Here is a 24,809-nt window from a genome sequence, read left to right as displayed (position 1 = left end):
GAAGGGGAATTAATTCTAGCATTGCAACAGAGTGATATTCACAAGGCACCAGGGCCAGACGGTTATAGTATGGCCTTTTACAAATTGTTGCAGGAACAGGTGACCCCACCCTTATTGAACCTATACAACTCTATGGCGACCTCAGGCTCAGCCCCAGAGACTTTCAGGATGGCTAAAATGATAGTGCTGTTAAAACCAGGCAAAGACCCGGAAGATATAAGCTCCTATAGACCAATATCATTGTTAAACTGCGATGCTAAATTATATGCAAAAATACTGGCAAATAGGCTGGCCCGGGTGCTGCCGGACTTGGTGGCATCACCACAGGTGGGGTTTGTAAAGGGCAGATCAGTGGTAAGCAATATGAGGGCCCTTATAGCCTCGTTGGAGAGAGTGGAAGAAAAAGGACAACCTTCTCTGCTAGTAAGTTTCGACGCAGAGAAGGCCTTTGATCGGGTGGCATGGAACTTCATGTTTGCTGTACTGGAAAGAGTAGGTATTGAGGGCCTCTTTCAAAGGGCGGTCGGAGCTCTGTATTGTAGCCCCCAAGCTTTTCTATGGGTCAATGGGGCACGGTCATCGAGTTTAGAAATACGGAGAGGCGTGAGACAGGGATGCCCTCTCTCCCCGCTGCTGTTCGCTCTGACGTTGGACCCCCTAGTCCGAGAGATAGTGACACACCCAGAAATCACTGGAGTAGACATGGGTAAACTGGGTTTTAAGATATCCGCATTTGCGGACGATATATTGGTGCATCTTACTAACCCTGGGAAGTCGCTTGAGGCTTTACTTGAATTATTCAGGGAGTATGGGGATTTTGCGGGCTTCCAAATTAATTTTTCAAAATCTTTAGCATTAACAGCCACAGATGCAGTGAGAAGGGAATGGGGGGAGGAATTTCCATTGAAATGGGCAAAGGACAGTCTCACTTACTTAGGGGTACAGGTGGCCATGAAAACGACGGCCTTTTACAGCCTTAACTATACAAAATTGCTGGACAATATGAAACACAGGTTGCAAAAATGGGCCATACTACCGTTGACGTTGCATGGGAGGGTGCAGCTCTTCAGAATGACAGAGTTCCCCAGGTGGTTATACACCTTACAAGTTCTACCGCTGTACTTGAGCAATAAAGATGTTAAGCTATTCCATAAATATTTGAGACGCTTTGTCTGGGGAGGGAAAAAGTCTAAAATGCCATTGGACTTGTTGGCAGGCTCATGGAAAGAGGGGGGTATAGGGCTCCCTGATATAAAGAAATATAACCAAGCGTGCTTGTTAAGACACTTGGGAGACTGGCTACTAGACAAGCAGGACTTTACCCCGCAAAAGTTAGAACAGGCTTTCTTTGCACCTTTTCACTTGCATTATCTACTTCATGGACCGCGGACCTTGGTGCCAAACCAATTTAAGAGCAGTTTACTCTTAGGCCCAATGCGGGCAGTCTGGAAAGATTTAACTAGAATATGGGGCGTGACAGCAGACATATCGGATATTATGCCGCTGCAGGGTAATCCTATGTTCTCGCCGGGCTCAGAAAATAGGGTGTTCCAAAGATGGGCATGTTCAGGCATTACAAGATTGGAACATGTTATGGGGTTGAGAGGAGGCCTGTTGAACCTGGGTGCACTGGGAGTAGGCATTAACGCAAGCCATGAGTTTGCTTACCAGCAATTGGCACATTATGTTCGGTCGCTTGACATGGCACATCTGAATGAGGGGCATGGGAGGAAAATGAGAGAATTTTTTAAGGCAATACCTGGGGAAAGACTCTCCATATCGAGTCTATATAAGTTACTCTGGGCTAGATGTCCGCAAAAAGACACAACAGCAATTACTAAACGCTGGGCACGGGACATGCAGAAACCTGATTTGGTGTTAGATTATACAAAGTTGGTATCCCGTATACCTGGGATGTCTGTAAATGCAAGTTTGCGGGAATGTCAATTTCGCATTTTACACAGAGCCTATATGGCTAAACCACAGGTGTTTAAGATGGGAGGGGCGCCAGATCCCCTGTGTTCCAAATGTCAACGGAGTGAAGGCACACTCTATGGGAATGCCCCTTCATAAATCGGTATTGGGACAAGATTATGAAGTATTTGGAGGGCTTATTACAAGCCCGCATTAGCTGCACTCCCTTGGGGGTTATATTTGATAAGTACGAACTTTTTGCCTATCAAAGGGGGGGCCCGCGACAGTTGATCCGCAAGGCCTGCCTGATGGGGAAAAAAGTGATCATGAATGGGTGGGTAGGAACAGACCCACCAGATTTTTGGCACTGGAGGAATAGGTTCCATGATCTATTACTGCATGAGCGAAGGGCGGTGGGACCCTCCCCAAAGAAAAGAACCCGCTTCCTGGAAGTCTGGGGCCCTTATATTCAGTCGCTGTCTCCAAGAGCGTGCAGTTCAGTGTTAAATGGCTTATAGGATTTTTTATTTTTTTTTTTTCGGAGGGGGGGAGTAGGGGAATAGAGAATGGATAGGCTGATGGAGGGGGAGGGAGTCGGAGAGTGGGAACAACACACAAGTTCCAATTATCGAGTTGATGGTAGGTATTTAGTAAAGGTGTACTGACCTCGTGCTTGCTCCTACCTCTTCTATAGGCACAATATACAATGTTAGCCTGTGCTATCCTGTTCATTAAACATTGAAAGAGTACAAAGAGGGGGAGCTGGGAAGGAACTTACGAAAGGTCGAGACTAGAGGGCTATAAATGACTCAAGGAGCACTCGCTTATCTTGGTATGTATATGTAAGTGAGCTATTGATGTCATTTCTCGGTATAGTCACTTATGAACATTGATATTAGCAAAGGATAGGGGGAAGGTCTGAGGGGAGGGCACGGGAATACTTATCATGTAAGCCACAACAAAAGGGGGGGCTGGGTAGTGGGAGGAGGGGGGGGAGGGGGGGGAAACCATATAAAAAACTTACGCCTTCTGTTAAAAGGCATTTGTGTGGTGTAAACCAGTCTTTTGGTCATGCTTGTACTTAATACTGTTATATGTGGTTTGCACTGTTAACTTTAATAAAAAACGTTGAAACATAAAAAGCAGCGGTCCCAGCACAGACCCTGGGGAACCCCACTATCTACCCTTCTCCATTGAGAGTACTGACCATTTAACCCTAGTCTCTGTTTTCTATCCTTTAGCCAGTTTTTAATCCTCAATAGGACACTATCTCCTATCCCATGACTCTCCAATTTCTTCTGGAGTCTTTCATGAGGAGCCTCTGAGAGTACAGCAGCATTGGGGCCAGCTTTTTATAGCAAATAGAAATACCTCCACCTAGGCTAGTTTTGCAAAGAAGCTAAACAGTATCAACCATTTTCTTATCTAGAGCTTCTGTTCCCTTATTTGAAATATTAATATATAAATATCAATGTCAATATTGTGCAAATAATTTGCATTTTATTATTGTAAAAAAAATGAAGCTAGAGCCAGGTTTTTATATTCTTGATTAAAGCATCCACAGAACACTTAGCCATATATGGGGTCATGGGGTTAATGGGGGGTAAGAAAGGGCTTGGAAACTGCTGTCATTCACTTTTTGGGCAACTTTCCAACACTGATTTCTTACTGTGTGAAACTTCCGTGCTCTATAAAATATTCACCCTTAAACAGTAGATGACCTTGAGAAATTTCATTAAAAATAAAAATATATTGTCCTCTTGCAGAGGCAGCTGTCATCTTCCACAAAATGAAGGCTGTAAACTCGTAGTGAGACCAGGCATCAGTGCTTAATAAGCTGTTATGGATACTTTGTCACACAAGGCATGCAAGGTTCCATGAGTAAAATGTGCCGGAGCATGCTTTTCTATTCTCGGCGCTTATTTACTGCTTCTTGTGATCCCCAGAAACTTGTGTCTTCTTCATTTGTCACCGTTTAAATCCTTAGAACTGCAGTGCTATTGATGTTCTGTGGAAAATGAGAAGCTCTGCAGACTAGATTGATCATCCCTTTTTATTCTTTTTTTTTAATTTTCTTTGATAGAAATATAATTAAATAAACAATGTATGCTACCAGGACTAACACATTAAACAGGTTGTTTTCCCCTCCTGCCAGTCATGCATGATTCTAAAACTAAAACATGGCAGCAAATCTGGGGGCAATTTTTATAAAAAAAAAGTTTGTTGCATAAAAGGACTTTTTTTGAAAATTTATCCTAGAGGTTGTGTATGCTCAATGCCAAGGAGGGGCATACTTCTGTGCAATTTTGTTTATTAAAAAAATATTTATATACCGTACAATCCACAGTTTTAGGCAGGTTTGTAATAAAACATATAAAATACTTATCCAAACAATAAAATCTCAAACATAGAATAAATAGGAATATAAGTCAATATAGCAGTGCAATTCTATTGAAATAGAGTGGGACTGCAGTAACAGAATTGGAGTGCAACACAAGTGTAGGCATGTTGAATGATGGAGTTTAGTGAAATTGCAGGCAAAGTCAATGTTCCCTTGACCTCATGTTACTTCTTATTCAGACTTTACAACAGAGAATTAATATAAAGAAACCACTAATTGAAGAAAAAAAGGAGGCTATTTTCTCTCAGGTGGGTCTAGATAGATCCCTAAAAGAATTTAATATGAAAATTGAGAAATTTAACAAAGATTTACAACAAGTTAAATACAAAAAAATCACTCGAGACAAAAAGGATTATTCAGACGGTTTTGTTTATATATGGATGAAAAATCAGGGAACACATGAGACTAGTGACACAGATAAACCCCGAGGTGAGTTATCTTCTAGCACCTCAAGCGGTGAAGATGAATCCAAACAGGGGTCGACATATACAAGAATGAGAGGACGAGGAAGGGGCATTCGAAGGAATCGAGGAAGGGCAACAGTAACGTTCGAACAATCCAAACCACGAGGGAGACCCCGCAAGAGGGAAGACTCCCTGTAATTAATTTAACGAACAAAAATTTTTCTCATGTACAAATACAAGTACTTAGTAAGGGTTTATCATTTGTTCCAACTATGATTTATGATTCCTTTCAAACTAGGGTTGACATAGCTAAATTTATCAGAACTTTACGTCTGAAAGTTTTCTTTGGAAAAGATGATACACTGCATAAAGGATATTCCACAGTTTACCAAAAAAGCACATGGTCACCTCCAGGCACAATAGATCCCGTGATAGATACCTTTCAGAGACATGTTATGAAAGATTTAGAACGGATGGAACAGCAATATTTCCATGTTAATCATAATGTCTCTAAGGAGGAAAGGGAAGCTATTCAATCTTTATCTAATGATACAAATATAGTTATCCGCCGTGCTGATAAAGGTGGTGCTGTGGTTATCCTTAGCAAAAAAGATTATATAAAAGAAGCTTACAGACAGTTGAATGATGTGAACACCTACCGAAGGTTGGGTGTAGATCCTACTGACACTCTTTTAGCAGAAATGTCAAATATCACCATCGAGGCGTTTCAATCAGGATTTCTTACTAGGAATGAAATGAGGTTTTTAAACCACAAACATGCCAAGATTCCTATATTCTACCTACTTCCTAAGATTCATAAAACGCTCATTGACCCCCCAGGTAGACCAATAGTCTCGGCCCGAGACTCACTATTAGAAAGATCATGTAAATATATAGATGGGTTTTTGGCACCTTTAGTCATTAACGCCAAGTCATATATTAAAGACACGACTCATTTCTTGAAAAAGTTAGAAGCTTTACCATCTCGAGTTAAAACGGGATTTCTGGTCACGCTGGATGTTCAATCCCTATACACTGCAATACCCCAAGGTGAGGCATTAAGTGTAATGGAACAAGTTCTGGAACAACGTCCTAAACCGGCAACTGTTCCTACAGAGTTCCTTTTGAAATTATTACGACTATCTCTATATAATAACTATTTCTTGTTTAATGGAGAAATTTTTTTACAACTATCTGGAATCGCCATGGGAGCGACTTTTGCTCCTACGGTTGCTAATTTATTCATGGCGCATTTAGAAGAAAAAGTCATTTATAAGCTTCCACGATACCAACATGTTAAATGTTGGTGGAGGTTTATCGATGACATTTTTATAATATGGGAATCAACAGTAGAAATGCTAGATTCTTTTTTGATAGATCTCAATGCATGCCACCCTACCATTAAATTCCAACATACAGTTCACATAAATGAAATCAGTTTTTTGGATGTAAAGATTACCAAACATGGAGATAGATTTGAAACTGATGTTTTCACGAAACCAACAGATCGTAATTCATTGCTGTCTTATGATAGTATGCATCCTATACACATTAGGAACAATCTTCCATTTGCACAGTTTTTACGTTACAGGCGCATTTGTGACACTTCACAGAAATATAAACACTCGGCTGTCCGATTAAAAGACAAATTAATTCAAAGAGGATATCCTACAAAAATTGTGAAACATGCGTATAAAAGAGCACTGTACAATCATCGTGAACATCTATTGGAATCCAAATCTCAGAATAATCAAGAAGTGAAAAATCAAAAAACTGTTTGTATTATGCAATATACATCGTTGACACCTAAGGTTGCCAACATTATATATAAGAATTGGAAAATACTATCGGCCCATGAAGTGTTTGCTAGACAAAAATGTCTCATATCTTATTCGAGACGTGCCAACTTATCTGAAGTGCTTTGTCATCCGGATGTTAGAACAGACACGTATAAACATAAACAAGAAATGCTTGGTCATAAGAAATGTGGGCAATGTATCATGTGTGCAGTGATGGAGGAAACAAATAAATTTTGGGATAAAACGAAAAAAGATTGGTTCTATTTGAAGGGTGAAACTTCCTGTACATCAACAGCAGTGGTCTATATGATCACATGCCCATGTGGTTTGCGCTATATAGGACAAACGAAACGAGTGTTTAAAGTCAGATTGTCTGAACACAAACATGCCATACAATCTAGAAAGGTTCATATGCCTCTGGCTAAACACTGTACTGAGAATAATCACGAGTTTAGCCAATTGCGGTGTTTAGTAATAGAACAACTTACTAATAACAACAGAAGAGGAGACATCTCACGGGTCCTTCACCAAAAAGAACAGAAATGGATTTATCAACTACAAACCATTCAACCTAGGGGCCTAAATGGACCGATGGAATGGGAGGCTTTTTTCTGAATCAAGAATGTGCCTTTCTCTAAATTAAAGTGAGAGCAATCAACACAAATATGCTATATAGTCTAGAAAGGTTTATATGCCTTTGGCTATGCATAGCACTGAGAAGAACCACGAGTTTAGCCGGTTGCGGTGTTTGGCGACAGAACAGCTTGCCAACAATGATACAAGAGGAGACACTCCATGGGTCCGTCATTAAGATGAACAGAAAAGGACTTGTTAATCACTGACCATCTGGTCTAGGGATATGGATGGACTATTGGAATGGAGGGCTTGCTTCTGAACCAAGAATGTGTCTTTTTCTAGACTTATAAATGTGTCCCGCTCTCATGATTATAGATTTTGAGCGCTAAAATAAATGTATAGAGCTATACCAGATGAATATTGTTTTTGGGATTTTTCAATGATAGCCCATTGGGGTTTTTCATGATTAGGGGTGTGTTAATTGACACTGAGGAATGGAGCCAGATGATTGGATATTAGATATTGATGACGTAATGCCCACGGGGAGGAGCTATTTAGTCGGCGTCCTATATCACCATCCGCCATTTTCTGTACCATTATTCGCGATGGATTGAAAAGAAACACATTTTTTTGTTTTTCAACATTTTCTCCTGACGAAGATTGCGAAACAGTGGGTCCCTTGCTGTCGGGAAATCTAGCAAGATAATCAGAGTGAGAGCAATATTCACAGCATTGCCCACATTGAAACGATGTAACTTCAGAACCGGAGTTTTGTGTGACTTACAACAATTAATATATGAATGGAATTTTCCACTGATCGATAACGCAAGACCAGCTTTTCCTGGATGTAGAAGAGATAGAAGTATCTACGTCTCAAGATAAGTGTTTGCTTTTGAATATCGGAATGGACTCCTATAGACGAGTCCTACACACAATTGCGTTCCTATTTAAAACTGTTTTTTCACACTATTAAGAGGTTTTTTGAAGTGATTACACAAATTCTTTTCTTCCATTTAGTATTCTTTGTAGAGCTGAGCACTCATTTGGACTTCTTAATAAATAATTGAATGACTCCACTTTCCGTTTTTTGTTTTCACAGGGCCTTTTTCTCCCCAAGTTAGGGAGTTTTTTTGGTACCTGTGGAGGTTTTTTCGGAAGGCAGGAGGAGCCTATGATGTTGGCCATCTCAGTGGAGTCCTAATTCGAGGTTCCCTGGGCCTTTGAGGCTATTTTTTCTATATAAATTATATATTTCAGTTCATAGTGGTGCATAATTCTACAAAGCATACAGCAGGAGTGAACTATTGTATATATTTTTGTATATTATTGCACTCCAGACAATTGAGAAAAATTGTTGTGATTATTCAAATTTATTGTCATTATGGCTCAGAATTGGCAAACAGGTTTAAGATTCACAGCAGACCAAAGATCTTCAATATTACAAGCACCAACATTATCCCAATTTGGCACCACAGGTATAGATAACTCTCAAACAACTGAACTTCTTGAAAGTTATAAGAAGTTAATTCGATGGGAACTTCATAGTGCTTCTCTGGTTGAATATTGTAAACTAGAGATTATACCTAGAGGTTTACGTATGCAGAGAGGTCCGAAGTTGTTTCCTGATGACGAGATTTTTGTCAATAGTTGGAACAGCATTTTAAATCAATGTTCCCTTGACCTCATGTTACTTCTTATTCAGACTTTACAACAGAGAATTAATATAGAGAAACCACTAATTGAAGAAAAAAAGGAGGCTATTTTCTCTCAGGTGGGTCTAGATAGATCCCTAGAAGAATTTAATATGAAAATTGAGAAATTTAACAAAGATTTACAACAAGTTAAATACAAAAAAATCACTCGAGACAAAAAGGATTATTCAGACGGTTTTGTTTATATATGGATGAAAAATCAGGGAACACATGAGACTAGTGACACAGATAAACCCCGAGGTGAGTTATCTTCTAGCACCTCAAGCGGTGAAGATGAATCCAAACAGGGGTCGACATATACAAGAATGAGAGGACGAGGAAGGGGCATTCGAAGGAATCGAGGAAGGGCAACAGTAACGTTCGAACAATCCAAACCACGAGGGAGACCCCGCAAGAGGGAAGACTCCCTGTAATTAATTTAACGAACAAAAATTTTTCTCATGTACAAATACAAGTACTTAGTAAGGGTTTATCATTTGTTCCAACTATGATTTATGATTCCTTTCAAACTAGGGTTGACATAGCTAAATTTATCAGAACTTTACGTCTGAAAGTTTTCTTTGGAAAAGATGATACACTGCATAAAGGATATTCCACAGTTTACCAAAAAAGCACATGGTCACCTCCAGGCACAATAGATCCCGTGATAGATACCTTTCAGAGACATGTTATGAAAGATTTAGAACGGATGGAACAGCAATATTTCCATGTTAATCATAATGTCTCTAAGGAGGAAAGGGAAGCTATTCAATCTTTATCTAATGATACAAATATAGTTATCCGCCGTGCTGATAAAGGTGGTGCTGTGGTTATCCTTAGCAAAAAAGATTATATAAAAGAAGCTTACAGACAGTTGAATGATGTGAACACCTACCGAAGGTTGGGTGTAGATCCTACTGACACTCTTTTAGCAGAAATGTCAAATATCACCATCGAGGCGTTTCAATCAGGATTTCTTACTAGGAATGAAATGAGGTTTTTAAACCACAAACATGCCAAGATTCCTATATTCTACCTACTTCCTAAGATTCATAAAACGCTCATTGACCCCCCAGGTAGACCAATAGTCTCGGCCCGAGACTCACTATTAGAAAGATCATGTAAATATATAGATGGGTTTTTGGCACCTTTAGTCATTAACGCCAAGTCATATATTAAAGACACGACTCATTTCTTGAAAAAGTTAGAAGCTTTACCATCTCGAGTTAAAACGGGATTTCTGGTCACGCTGGATGTTCAATCCCTATACACTGCAATACCCCAAGGTGAGGCATTAAGTGTAATGGAACAAGTTCTGGAACAACGTCCTAAACCGGCAACTGTTCCTACAGAGTTCCTTTTGAAATTATTACGACTATCTCTATATAATAACTATTTCTTGTTTAATGGAGAAATTTTTTACAACTATCTGGAATCGCCATGGGAGCGACTTTTGCTCCTACGGTTGCTAATTTATTCATGGCGCATTTAGAAGAAAAAGTCATTTATAAGCTTCCACGATACCAACATGTTAAATGTTGGTGGAGGTTTATCGATGACATTTTTATAATATGGGAATCAACAGTAGAAATGCTAGATTCTTTTTTGATAGATCTCAATGCATGCCACCCTACCATTAAATTCCAACATACAGTTCACATAAATGAAATCAGTTTTTTGGATGTAAAGATTACCAAACATGGAGATAGATTTGAAACTGATGTTTTCACGAAACCAACAGATCGTAATTCATTGCTGTCTTATGATAGTATGCATCCTATACACATTAGGAACAATCTTCCATTTGCACAGTTTTTACGTTACAGGCGCATTTGTGACACTTCACAGAAATATAAACACTCGGCTGTCCGATTAAAAGACAAATTAATTCAAAGAGGATATCCTACAAAAATTGTGAAACATGCGTATAAAAGAGCACTGTACAATCATCGTGAACATCTATTGGAATCCAAATCTCAGAATAATCAAGAAGTGAAAAATCAAAAAACTGTTTGTATTATGCAATATACATCGTTGACACCTAAGGTTGCCAACATTATATATAAGAATTGGAAAATACTATCGGCCCATGAAGTGTTTGCTAGACAAAAATGTCTCATATCTTATTCGAGACGTGCCAACTTATCTGAAGTGCTTTGTCATCCGGATGTTAGAACAGACACGTATAAACATAAACAAGAAATGCTTGGTCATAAGAAATGTGGGCAATGTATCATGTGTGCAGTGATGGAGGAAACAAATAAATTTTGGGATAAAACGAAAAAAGATTGGTTCTATTTGAAGGGTGAAACTTCCTGTACATCAACAGCAGTGGTCTATATGATCACATGCCCATGTGGTTTGCGCTATATAGGACAAACGAAACGAGTGTTTAAAGTCAGATTGTCTGAACACAAACATGCCATACAATCTAGAAAGGTTCATATGCCTCTGGCTAAACACTGTACTGAGAATAATCACGAGTTTAGCCAATTGCGGTGTTTAGTAATAGAACAACTTACTAATAACAACAGAAGAGGAGACATCTCACGGGTCCTTCACCAAAAAGAACAGAAATGGATTTATCAACTACAAACCATTCAACCTAGGGGCCTAAATGGACCGATGGAATGGGAGGCTTTTTTCTGAATCAAGAATGTGCCTTTCTCTAAATTAAAGTGAGAGCAATCAACACAAATATGCTATATAGTCTAGAAAGGTTTATATGCCTTTGGCTATGCATAGCACTGAGAAGAACCACGAGTTTAGCCGGTTGCGGTGTTTGGCGACAGAACAGCTTGCCAACAATGATACAAGAGGAGACACTCCATGGGTCCGTCATTAAGATGAACAGAAAAGGACTTGTTAATCACTGACCATCTGGTCTAGGGATATGGATGGACTATTGGAATGGAGGGCTTGCTTCTGAACCAAGAATGTGTCTTTTTCTAGACTTATAAATGTGTCCCGCTCTCATGATTATAGATTTTGAGCGCTAAAATAAATGTATAGAGCTATACCAGATGAATATTGTTTTTGGGATTTTTCAATGATAGCCCATTGGGGTTTTTCATGATTAGGGGTGTGTTAATTGACACTGAGGAATGGAGCCAGATGATTGGATATTAGATATTGATGACGTAATGCCCACGGGGAGGAGCTATTTAGTCGGCGTCCTATATCACCATCCGCCATTTTCTGTACCATTATTCGCGATGGATTGAAAAGAAACACATTTTTTTGTTTTTCAACATTTTCTCCTGACGAAGATTGCGAAACAGTGGGTCCCTTGCTGTCGGGAAATCTAGCAAGATAATCAGAGTGAGAGCAATATTCACAGCATTGCCCACATTGAAACGATGTAACTTCAGAACCGGAGTTTTGTGTGACTTACAACAATTAATATATGAATGGAATTTTCCACTGATCGATAACGCAAGACCAGCTTTTCCTGGATGTAGAAGAGATAGAAGTATCTACGTCTCAAGATAAGTGTTTGCTTTTGAATATCGGAATGGACTCCTATAGACGAGTCCTACACACAATTGCGTTCCTATTTAAAACTGTTTTTTCACACTATTAAGAGGTTTTTTGAAGTGATTACACAAATTCTTTTCTTCCATTTAGTATTCTTTGTAGAGCTGAGCACTCATTTGGACTTCTTAATAAATAATTGAATGACTCCACTTTCCGTTTTTTGTTTTCACAGGGCCTTTTTCTCCCCAAGTTAGGGAGTTTTTTTGGTACCTGTGGAGGTTTTTTCGGAAGGCAGGAGGAGCCTATGATGTTGGCCATCTCAGTGGAGTCCTAATTCGAGGTTCCCTGGGCCTTTGAGGCTATTTTTTCTATATAAATTATATATTTCAGTTCATAGTGGTGCATAATTCTACAAAGCATACAGCAGGAGTGAACTATTGTATATATTTTTGTATGTATTGCTTATAAAATATACATGCACAACTATGCCTTATGCAGGAACATTTGTTCCTGCTGCCGAGCAGGTGTATATGTCCACAGCTTCAAGGTAGCACTAGTTTTGACCCTTTGCCTCTAATAGTTTATTAAGGCACATAGAGGCGTATTTTCAAACCACATAGACTTCCAAAGGTACGTAATAACCTATGAAACTTGGTAAGTATAAGGGGGCCCTTTTACTAAGCAGCGGTAAGCTCACCCGCGGGCTTACTGCACTCCAATCTGGAGCTACTGCGGGCCCAAAGCAGGCACAGGTGGTAGTTCCATCCCTAGCACGCGGCATTTCTGGGGCTAGCAGAAATATTCAAAAAATATTGCCACAGGGGGTTACCCAGCAGTAATCGGGCAGAACCGTGCGTTACTCAGTTACCGCTGGATTAGCATGAGAGCCCTTACTGCCACCTCAGTGGGTGATGGTAAGTGCCCCATTCCACGTGGCCACATGGTAAGAGCAATCGTACCACATGGCCAAGTCTTTTTTCAACTTTTTTACCTGCTGCGGTAAAAAGAGCCTCAGCGCCTGGCAAAAATGGCCCCTGCTGCTACCGCAGGGACTTTTTTTACCGCAGGTTAGTAAAAGGGCCCCCAAGTACTTTGAAAATGAGCCCCATGGAGGGCCATAATTGAACGGGGCCGGCCATCTATGAGAGCGGCCATCTCTAACACCGGCCCCATCAAGCAGTTACCCGACTGTATTATCGAAACAAGATGGCCGGCCATCTTTCGTTTCGATAATACAGTCGGGGCTGGCCAAATCTCTTAGAGATCACCGGCGTTAGAGATGGCCGCCATTGGTTTTTGCTGTTAATGGAAACTAATGGCGGCCATCTCAAACCCGGCCAAATCCAAGGCATTTGGTCGTGAGAGGAGCCAGCATTTGTAGTGCACTGGTCCCCCTCACATGCCTGGACACCAACCGGGCACCCTAGGTGGCAGTGCAGTGGACTTCACAAAATGATCCCAGGTACATAGCTCCCTTACCTTGTGTGCTGAGCCCCCCCACATCCCCCCAAAACCCACTACCCACAACTGTAAACCACTACCATAACCCTTAGGGATGAAGGGGGGCACCTGCATGTGAGTACAGTGGGTTTTGGGTGGGTTTTGGAGGGCTCCCATTTACCACCACAAGTGTAACAGGTGGAGGGGGGATGGGCCTGGGTCCGCCTGCCTGAAGTCCACTGCAGCATCCACTAAAACTGCTCCAAGGACCTGCATACTGCTGTGATGAAGCTGGGTATGACATTTGAGGCTGGCATAGAAGCTAGCACAAAAATGTTTTTTTTTGGGTGGGAGGGGGTTGGTAACCACTGGAGGAGTAAGGGGAGGCCATCCCCGATTCCCTCCAGTGGTCATCTGGTCAGTTGGGACACCTTTTTAAGGCTTGGTCGTGAACAAAAAGGGACCAAGTAAAGTCAGCCAAATGCTTGTCAGGGCTGGCTTTCTTTTTTCCATTATCAGCGGAAACCGGCCATCTCTTAACCACGCCCCCGTGCCGCCTTCGGTACCCTGCCAACACGCCCCCTTGAACTTTGGCCGGCCCTGCAACGGAAAGCAGTTGAAGCCGGCCAAAATCGGCTTTTGATTATACCGATTTGGCCGGCTTTAGGAGAAGGCCGGCCATCACCCGATTTGTGTTAGAAGATGGCCGGCCTTCTCGTTCGAAAATAAGCAGGATAGGCATCTATGTGTCATTAGAAAATAAGCTTGAAGTGGGTACTTGGCCTTCACACATAGACATCCTATTATAAAATATCACCTTCTTAATGAATATTTAACACCCTAACAATATACCCTTTCAAAATATAGAGTTCAATTTTCAATATTAGGTGTGGACATTATTTAAAAGTACCAAACCAAAATATATTCCTTGCATTAGCAAAGGTCAAAGGAAGATCAAAAAACTGCAAGCATGTCTAATGGTGTCAAGGCTGCAGCCGTGCCCCGTATCCAGACTCACCTTTCCTTCCGGTGGTCAGGCTCTGCGGCTTCTCTGGACTGCCTTGTTCCTGTATTGATGCCACTGTTGCCTGTTTCTCAAGCCTCATTCTAGAGATTATTCAAGCCTCACTCTGATGTTTCTGCATGCAAGCCTCTGTCTGGTGATCCTGTTGTGCTTTCCAAGACTTATTCCAGGTTACTAGAGGTTCTGACATCATCAGTGAGGTCTTTTATATAGAACCTTGGGACTTTATGCTTGTCCTTCGCAACAAACTAGCCTTGTTCAGAAAGGCTTCTTCCTGTGACTCTTGTTCCTGAAGCCCTGATCCTGTCAGTCTTGCTTCTGTGAACCTTGTTCCTGAAAGCCTTGCTCCTGAGCTCTGCTCCTATGATTCTTTTCAAGCTTTGCTCCTGGTTCCTGCTCCTGCCAAGCTCTGTTCCTAGTTCCTGCCAGAGACAAGCCTCGTTCCTGGTTCTTGCCTAGTCCTGTACCCAGCCCAGGTGATTCACCAGCTACTAGCCGGTGTCCGGAGGTGGCCCAAGGGTTCTCATTCCCTCAGTTTGTGACAAATGGGAGAAGAAAGAGAGCAGTTAAAACCAAAATAGTATCTTTGAAGAAATGAAAGGCAAGTGCAAATAAGGGAAATAGGGATGAGCATAAGCACTGACAATTTTGATATAAAACAGTAATAAGGCAGGCCAAGAGACAATTTGAAAAGAAGCTTGCCAAAGAGGCAAAAACTAATAATAACATTTTCAATTAAATCTGAAGCAAAATGCCTGGGAGTGAGTCAGCTGGACCACCATGGGTTAGTTTTATAACAAGGTACCTAGTTTAATTGGGCAGCAAGGCACCCATTCAGACACTATTTTACAAAACACATAATTTAGGTGTCTTTCCAGCTTATTTTCGAAGGAGATTGCCTGCCATCTTCCGACACAAATCGGGAGATGGCCGGCGATCTCCTAAAGCCGGCCAAATCGGTATAATTGAAAGCCGATTTTGGCCGGCGCCAACTGCTTTCCGTCGCAGAGCCGGCCAAAGTTCCCAGGGGCGTGTCGGAAGGGTAGCGATGACGGGACAGGGGCATGCCGGGGCGTTCTTAAGAGATGGGCACCCTCGGCCGATAATGGAAAAAAGAAGGGCATCCCTGGCAAGAATTTGGTGCACTTTATTTGGTCCCTTTTTTTTTCAGGTCCAAGTCCCAAAAAAGTGCCCGAACTGACCAGATGGCCACGGGAGGGAATCGGGAATCACCTCCCCTGACTCCCCCAGTGGTCACTAACCCCCTCCCACCCTCAAAAAACAACTTTAAAAACTTTTTTTGCCAGCCTCAAATGTCATACTCAGGTCCATCGCAGCAGTATACAGGTCCCTGGAGCAGTTTTAGTGGGTGCAGTGGACTTCAGGCAGGCGGATCCAAGCCCAACCCCCCCTACCTGTTACAGTTGTGGTGGAAAATGAGAGCCCTTCAAAACCCACCCAAAACCCACTGTACCCACATGTAGGTGCCCCCTTCACCCCTTAGGGCTATGGTAGTGGTGTATAGTTGTGGGGAGTGGGTTTGTGGGGGGTTGGGGGCCTCAGCACCCAAGGTAAGAGAGGTATGCATCTGGGAGCAATTTTTGAAGTCCACTGCAGTGCCCCCTAGGGTGCCCGGTTGGTGTCCTGGCATGTGAGGGGGACCAGTGAACTACAAATGCTGGCCCTTCCCATGACCAAATGCCTTGGATTTGCCGGGTTTGTGATCGCCGGCCTCGGTTTCCATTATGGGCGAAAACCGATGCCGGCCATCTCAAACCCGGCCATATCTGACATTTGGGCAGCCCCAACCATATTATCGAAACGAAAGATGGCCGTCCATCTCATTTCAAAAATACGGTCAGCCCTGCCCCTTCACGGCGCTGTCCTCCGAGATGGGCACCCTTAGAGATGGGTGTCCCCAATCGAAAATGTCCCTCTTTATGACTTTATAAAATACTAGTGCAAATGAGGCAGTAGTACTGCCTAGATTGAAGACTCAGCCGTTGCCTCTTCTTGAGTGCAGTTGTAAATGCTCATACATACTTTGCTTTGGTCTTTACGGAAGAAGATGTAAAAGATCTGCATGTACCGGAAACAGTTTTCAAGGATGATGATGCAGAGGAACTGAAAGAAATCTCGGTGAACCTGGAAGATGTACTGAGCCAAATTGACAAATTAAAGAGTAGTAAATCACCTGGACCGGATGGCATACATCCAAGGGTACTCAAAGAACTCAAGCATGAAATTGCTAATGTGCTGTAATATGTAACCTGTCATTAAAATTGTCCTTAATACGTGAAGATTGGAGGGTGGCCAATGTGACACCAATGTTTTTTTAAAGGGTTCCAGGGGTGATCCGGGAAATTGTAGACCAGTAAGCCTGATGTTGGTGCCAGGCAAAATAGTGCAAACTATTATAAAGAATAAAATTACAGAACAAGTAGACAAACATGGTTTAATGGGACAGGGTCAGCATGGGTTCAGCCAAGGGAAGTCTTGCCTCACCAATTTGCTTCATTTCTTTGAAGGCATGAATAAACATGTGGATAAATTAAGCCAGTTAATGTAGTTTATCTAGATTTTCAGAAAGCTTTTGACAAAGCTCCTCATGAGAGACGTCTGAGAACATTAAAGAGTTATTGAATAGGAGGCAAAGTTCTGGTGTGGATTAGGAATTGGTTATTGGACAGAAAACAGAGGGTAGGGTTAAATGGGTATTTCTCTCAATGGAGGAGGGTGAACAGTGGAGTGTCGCAGGGAGCAGTACTGGGACTGGTGCTATTTAACATATTTATAAATGATATGGAAATCGGAATGACGAGTGAGGTGATTAAATTTGCAGATGACATAACTATGCAAGGTTGTTAAAACATGAGCGGACTATGAAATATTGCAGAAAGACCTTGGGAAATTAGAAGACTGGGCATCCAAATGGCAGATGAAATTTAATGTGGACAAATGCAAGGTGATGTACATTGGAAAGAATAATCCGAATCATAGTGACCTGATGCTAGGGTCCACCTTGGGGGTCAGCACTCAAGAAAAAGATCTAGGTGTCATGGTAGATAATATGCTGAAAGCTTCTGTTTAGTGTGTGGTGGCAGCCAAAAAAGCAAACAGGATGCTAGGAATTATTAGGAAAGGGATAGTGAATAAGACTGAAAATACTATAATGCCTCAGTATCGCTCTATGGTGCAACCGCACCTTGAGTATTTTGTCCAGTTCTGGTCGCCGTATCTCAAAAAAGATATAGCAGAATTAGAAGGGGTTCAAAGAAGAGCAACCAAAATGATAAAGGGGATGGAACTCCTCTCGTATGAGGAAAGGCTAAAGAGGTTAGGGCTCTTCAGCTTTGAAAAAGAGACGAATGAGGGCTGCAAAATCCTGAGTGGTGTAGAATGAGTAGAAGTAAATCGATTTTTTACTCGTTCCAAAAGTACAAAGACTAGGGGACAGTGTTTCTGGTCACCATATCTTCAGCTAGGAGTATTTCACAGTTGCAGGCCTTATTTATAGTTTATTAAAAGTTGCTATACTGCCCATGCTGACTCGCAGAACTGCGCAGTTTGCAATCAATACAATCATAGAAAGGAACTACAAAATTCTGATAGGAAAGAAAGTAGTAACAGTCAAATCAAGACATTCACAGTAAACTAAGCTAGTAAAAAGACAAAAGGAAGAAAACCAGAGGGGTAGGGGTCAAGTAGGGAGTGGAGGGGTGAGAACAGGCAGGGGAATGATGGCAACCCACATGAAGTTCCGAACAATTATTCTTTAAAAAGCCAAGTTTTTAGCGTATCTTAAAATTTCTTAAAGGATAGCTCAGCTCGAAGGGAGAGAGGTAGAGCATTCCAAAAGAAAAGAGCAGTAAAAAAGAAAGCATGGTGACAAGGTGAATTCTAACTGAGCTGACTTTGGGTTAGGAACATCTAATCTGTGATCCTTTATAGAACAGAGCAGATGAGCAGCAGAGTATGGAATGATAAAGGTAGCAAAATAATCTGGGAGACCTGTGTACTTTGAAAGTAAGGGTGAGCAATTTATGTGAAAATGTTTATTAAAATTATACCCAAAGCATACAAGAATTATGCTTACAAATGGTAATGCAAGAACAAAACAAACAAATCCCCAGTAATCAGGACTTAGTGGTAGAAAACTCATAAAAACAAAAGATCCACAGAAGCTTAGCAGAGATTGGATGGCAACACCAGTAATTGGGAAGCAAAGCCAATGCTGGGCAGACTTCTACCGTCTGTGCCCTGAAAATGGCAAGGACAAATCAAGGTCAGGTATGCATATGAAGTATCACATACCATATCTAATGAGTTTATCTTGTTGGGTAGACTGGACCATACAGGTCTTTATCTGCTGTCACCTGCTATGTTACTTTATATGTGTGTGCGTATTATATAAAATACAGGTTTGCATTTTGACTGTGCCCACACTGTGCCTTAACTTTCGCACTGTGGACACCTGCTGTAAAAGTATGTGCTGATTTGTATCACCATACTTTTACGTGTGATCTAACCTTAAAATGGCCCTAGTCATGTATGTAAAATAGCATTTTCCTCCTATTTTTATAAAAATCACCAAAAATTGTGCACGCAAAGTGTGCCCAATTTGCATGCATAATTTAATTGAATAATGGGCCAGTTGTTGGCACTAATTCACATCAGTTGACACGTACATGCATAACTTTAGGTTCTTGATTCATTTTTGCATGCATTCTGGAAAAGGGGCACGGAAATGGGAGGGTCATGGGTATTTTGGGGCAGAGATGGACATGGATTCTAGTTACACATGCAATTAGGGGGGGCATTTGCACCACATTTTTGTTGATGCCTATTATATAAACCACGCTTAAGTGGGGGTTTTTTCCATGTTGATATTTTAGGTGTGATTTGTAGAATTCACCCCTTTAAGCATAGAAGTGGTTTATTAAATTACGGGTTATGGAAATAATTCTACAAGAAGCCATGTAAAGTTAGATGGCATGTACACATGAAAATACTGATGTTCTCAGTATTTACGTGAGTATGTGAACGTAAAGGGTGTGGAAGTAACAATAGGTCAGCTATATATGCATGTCTTAAATAGCGCATATTTTTGCAGGTAGGCATTCACTTGTGCAGAGTCTGGGCAGAGCGTAGGAAGGGCGATGACCAGTGTTTGCTCTAAGGAGTGGTCTGATGTGTACAAATTGTTTTTCATGTGAACAACAAGTTTTAAAAAACAACAATTTCTGAGCACCAGTATTAGCAATGCATTTCTGTATATAGCTCAAAAGAACATTTTTGTGAGCAACCATGTAAAATCTGTGAGCGACGCTCCTAAAATGCATGAGCAATTGCTCATGCGCTCCACTTAGAGGGAGCAAGACATATGTCTGTAATTTATAGAATAACGCTAGGCGTGTCTCTCCCGATCAAGATGTGAGCACCTGCACCAGCTATATGGCTGGCACAAGTGCTCTATATACCCAGTTTAAAGAAGTGTTCTATAAAGGAAAGTAGGTGTCCACTTTAATAGGGTCCTTCTTTATAAAAGATGTTCACAGAGAAAATAAGGTATTAGCAGAGGAACTAAACTAATTCTTTGCCCCAGACCGAAACATTCTTTTGAACTTTTTAGTTGAATTATATAAAATGTAACAAGTACACACCTTGCATCATAAAACTGGAAAAAATAATTGTATGAAAACAGTCAAAACCACTCTAGTGGTCCTCAAAACGAGAAGAGAGATCCAAGGAAACATACTTTTGTGGGATGTATTGAAAAGTAGGGGAAAAAAAATCTCCCGACAAAGAAAATGTCTTTAATTACTACGACAGAGATATAACCCATTGAATTACCAGTCTGTCCAAGAATGCCCTCCCAAAGAGACATTACCAATTTCTTCAGTTATTACCTCAAAATATGTGAAGAACAATTCTATAACTGGGCATGTGTAGTCGAATGTAAGTACACTACATTTAAGAGCTTTATAGAGCATAACTGCAGAGGGTATATATGTGGGTGGAGCATGGCAGGAGCATAGCCGCCGAGACGGGGGGGGGGGGGGCAGGGGGGACAAATTTCCCCGGGCCCGGCACCACAGTCCCACCCGCCCTCCATCGTCGACCGTCTGCCCCCTGCATTGAAATCACTGTCTGAACCCCAATCTATCCACCCTATCAGATTAACTGTTCACTCGTCCTCTAGATTGTACACTTGTCTTTAGATTGTTCTCTTGTCTTTTAGATTGTAAGCTCTTTGAGCAGGGACTGTCCTATGTTTAAATTGTACAGCGCTGCATAACCCTAGTAGCGCTTTAGAAATGTTAGTTAGTAGTAGTAGTAGTGATCTCCGTGAAAGCAGCGCTGCAGGCAGCAGAACACCTCCCTTCGGGCCTCCTTCCCTCCCTGTGTCCCGCCCTCGTCTGACGTAACTTGCACGAGGGCGGGACACAAGGAGGGAAGGAGGGCCAAAGGGAGGCGTTCTGCTGCCTGCAGCACTACTTTCACAGAGGTGAGACTGCGATTTCAATGCAGAGGGCCCGGCCCGGTGGCGGACGGAGGGAGGGAGTGGCGGCGGCGACCTCGGGGGGGGGGGGGGTGGAGGGGGGAGCAGTGGCTGCGGCAATCTTGGGGGGGGGGGAGCAGTGGCGACCTCGGGGGGAGGGGGAGCGGCAGCGGTGACCTCAGGGGCGGGGCCCGGCCCAGTCTCTCGGCGGCCCTGGGCAGGAGCTAAGGTTAATAGTAATCTGACAGTAATATAAAATACTATCAGATATGTACATAGCATGGTGTACATTTCTTTCCACACTTCCCATTGAAAAAGAAAAAATACACCATCACATACTTTAGAAATCTCTACTCAAATCCGCATCTGTCAACACAATAAAAATATGTTTTCAAATAAAAGGCTAACAATATGATGAGTGTTCTATTTTATAATATTGTATAATTAAATACCACCTTTCCTCCATCAGTACGTTGAACACATCTCAGTTTATAAGGCACAGCGGTACGATGTTGTCTAATCAAGGGCTATGCCACAAGGACTTGTAGAATAGTACGATTATGATGGACAGTCATTGCTATCCTGGATGTAGTTCAACAGTCTAAAGACCACTGCAGGCATTCTGAGTATTTGGCCTGAATTCAGTCTGGATGATTAGAGCTTCTGTGTGGTCAATAACTCTATTTGCTGCAGAGCTTTTTTCTGAGAGTTCTAAACTCCTCTGACAGCCCTTCTTGTTGCAGTCCCGGCAAGAAATGCAACCTCAGCCATTTATGATCAGATACCAGTTCTATCTATGGCTAGAACAGACAGATTTTTCTCCCAGGGATCTAGCTGACCACCATGTTAGTCCTTCTCTTTCTATCATGTGAGGTTATGGGTTGGTCATCCTCAGCATGTATGATATGGTCACCAGGATGATTTCATCTATTCCCAGCTGTAATTTCTCTGTGCCTTCATTTTCTGTCTCCCAAACAACCATTTGAAATATGCTTTTTATTTGTGTTCCCCTTTTCTGGAAGGAGAGGAAGTACAAGAAGTCTCTTCTTTTACTTCCTCTCCTGGGATCCAAATATTTTCCTATTTCATGCCCTCAAATTTACCATTCAGCCCCCATGTTTTAGGCTTAATTTATCCAAATTTTACTCATCTTTCTACAGAACTGAAGGCAAGGTAGAATAACAACGAAAAGAAGGAGGAGTTTAAGATCTTCCTCCAAATTTTTGTTGGACACTCCTACTGTACATGAATTAAGGTTAGAGGAATATCGTAAAAAAAGTGTTTTTAGTGTTATGGGTCCAAAATTGGTGGAACTGCTTGCCTGCATCTTTAAGATTGGTTCAGGACATTGCCCTTTTTAAGAAAAGACTTAAGACATTTTTATTTCGACAAGCTTTTTAATCAGTAATGTTTAGTTTTATTGCTTCCTATTTAACTAAGGTTGATTTTGTTTATTTTTATGTCAGAAGTATATGTTTTATTGTATTGTTTATGTTTTTTTAACTATGTATGTTACTCTTCAATTTGTCAAATTGCCCCATTACATTCTCTAGGTTTATAGAGATTTCATTCAGTTTCTCCGACTCGTCTGCTGATTGTAATCCGCCAAGAACTTTCTGGATTGTGTGGGATAGTAAATAATGTAAGAAAGAAAGAAGCTTTTTTTCACTGCCCACCTCCAGCATCATCATCAAAAAGGTGGTGCCCTGCCTGGCACAGTGCTTTCTGGGGCAAGTCACTTAACTCTCCATTGCCCCAGTTACAAATAAGTACATGTATACAATATGTAAGCCGCATTGAGCCTGCCATGAGTGGGAAAGCGCAGGGTACAAATGTAACAAGAAAAATATGCTCATTCTCTAGTCTCTTCTAAGTGTTATTGTGGTGCACATATAAGGCAGAGCAATTTATTATTTTATTTCTTATATACTTCCTTGCAAGCTATTGAAATGGTGTACATTCAGGTACAGTAGGTATTTTCCTCTCCCTGGAGGGCTCACAATCTGAATTTGTACCTGAGGTAATGGAGGGTTACGTGACTTACCCAGGATCACAAGGAGCTGCAGTGGGATTCAGACTGGGATCTCCTGGTTCTCAGCCAGCTGTACTAATCATTAGGCTACTTCTCCAATCCAGTTCCAGAAAGTCTCCTCTGAGGCTGCGAGTTCCTAATGCCTGGTTTTCAGTCAAAAGAAATAAAACAGCACAGGGAGTCTTCAGGTAGGGGTAGATCATGAAAACCCAAAACACAACAGCAAAACGAAAACCTATCCAGGCATCTCAGAAAAACAGAATAGCGTTGTTTGGATGATCCTTCGGGGAGAGGGAATTGGTTTCTTTGGGGCCCTTTTACTAAGCCATGTAGGCACCTATGCGTGCCCGACGTGCGTCAATTTGGAGTTTCGCCCAGCTACCACAAGGCCTGGGAGGTAATTTCATTTTTTACGTGCGCCGTAAAATAATTTTTATTTTCCTACATGTGGCGGAAACCGGGCAGTAATCATCATTCTACATGCGTAGATGATTACTGCACGGTTACCGCATGAGACCTTACCGCTAAGTCAATGGTTGGCGGTAAAGTTTCAGACCCAAAAAGGGTGCATGCCAATTCTTGTTTTGCCGCACGTCCATCTTGGGCAAAAATTTTTAAAAAGAGCTTTTTTACAGGCATGCTGAAAAATGGATCTGCGCGCACCCAAAACACACGCCTATACTAGCGCAGCCCATTTTTCGGTACACCTTAGTAAAAGGACCCCTTATTCTTAAGTAAAACATGGTTTAGTGTGCACAGTGAGAAACCCTAGCATTGAAGCCTTGCTTTTTAATATGAGTATGAAATTGAAATTAGTTTCTTTGTCTTAGTACTCCTGGTAAGTACCTTCCTTGTTTATATTTCTAAAGATTTTCTTGTTGTTGCTACTGTTGTTAATAATAAAAAAAACCTCTCTCTCTCTCTTTTTTTTAAGGATCAACAAGAGCAACCCAACATCCTTGTGCTCCGTGAAGAACAGAGAGGACAGAGACCAGTGCAGGAACAGGAATCCATGGCGATGAAACCACGCCGTGTGATAGACACGGAAAGCGCTGAACTTAAAGAGGTGGGACAACTTATTTGTGTTTAAGAAACTCAAAGGAGGTAATTTTGTAACAGAGCTTGCAGGTTAAGAGGGCAAGAAAGTGTCTATTTTGGATGATTTTGTAAAGATATATAGGCATCAACGTGTCTTGCAAGGTGGTATAAATATATGCATTCATATTGGGTTTTATTTAAATAACATACATATTTTGTGACTCTGCCCCACTTCAGCCAAATGTGACCCAAGAACATGTCTATGATTATTATTATTATTAAAAATTTATAGCCTGCAGTTTCCAGTGCTCAATGCGGGTTACAAATGTACATACTCAATATTTAAAACAATATAGGCAATGTACATACACAGTATTTTACAGTACAAAAACATAAAGGTGCTCATTTTCAAAGCACATAGGCTTACAAAGTTACGTGGGGGGCATTTTCGAAAGAAACGTCCAACTTGCGATTTGGACGTCTTTCAAAACGTTGAAATCCAGGGGAGGAG

At 41.5% G+C, this 24,809-nt stretch overlaps 1 protein-coding gene across 1 annotated transcript in view; it reads left to right on the top strand.

Annotated features, from left to right (window-relative positions):
• SLC24A2 (solute carrier family 24 member 2) overlaps nucleotides 1-24,809 on the top strand; it is a 399,922-nt gene that overhangs the window by 118,113 nt on the left and 257,000 nt on the right. The window contains 1 exon segment of the mRNA XM_030192433.1: nucleotides 4,375-4,386. Within this exon segment, the coding sequence (XP_030048293.1) occupies nucleotides 4,375-4,386 (12 nt within the window).

This window comes from Microcaecilia unicolor, chromosome 2 (genome assembly GCF_901765095.1).
Source record: "Microcaecilia unicolor chromosome 2, aMicUni1.1, whole genome shotgun sequence".
NCBI lineage: Eukaryota > Metazoa > Chordata > Amphibia > Gymnophiona > Siphonopidae > Microcaecilia > Microcaecilia unicolor.
The sequence above is the reverse complement of the archived record's forward strand: the minus strand, read 5'-3'. Positions and strand labels throughout refer to the sequence as shown.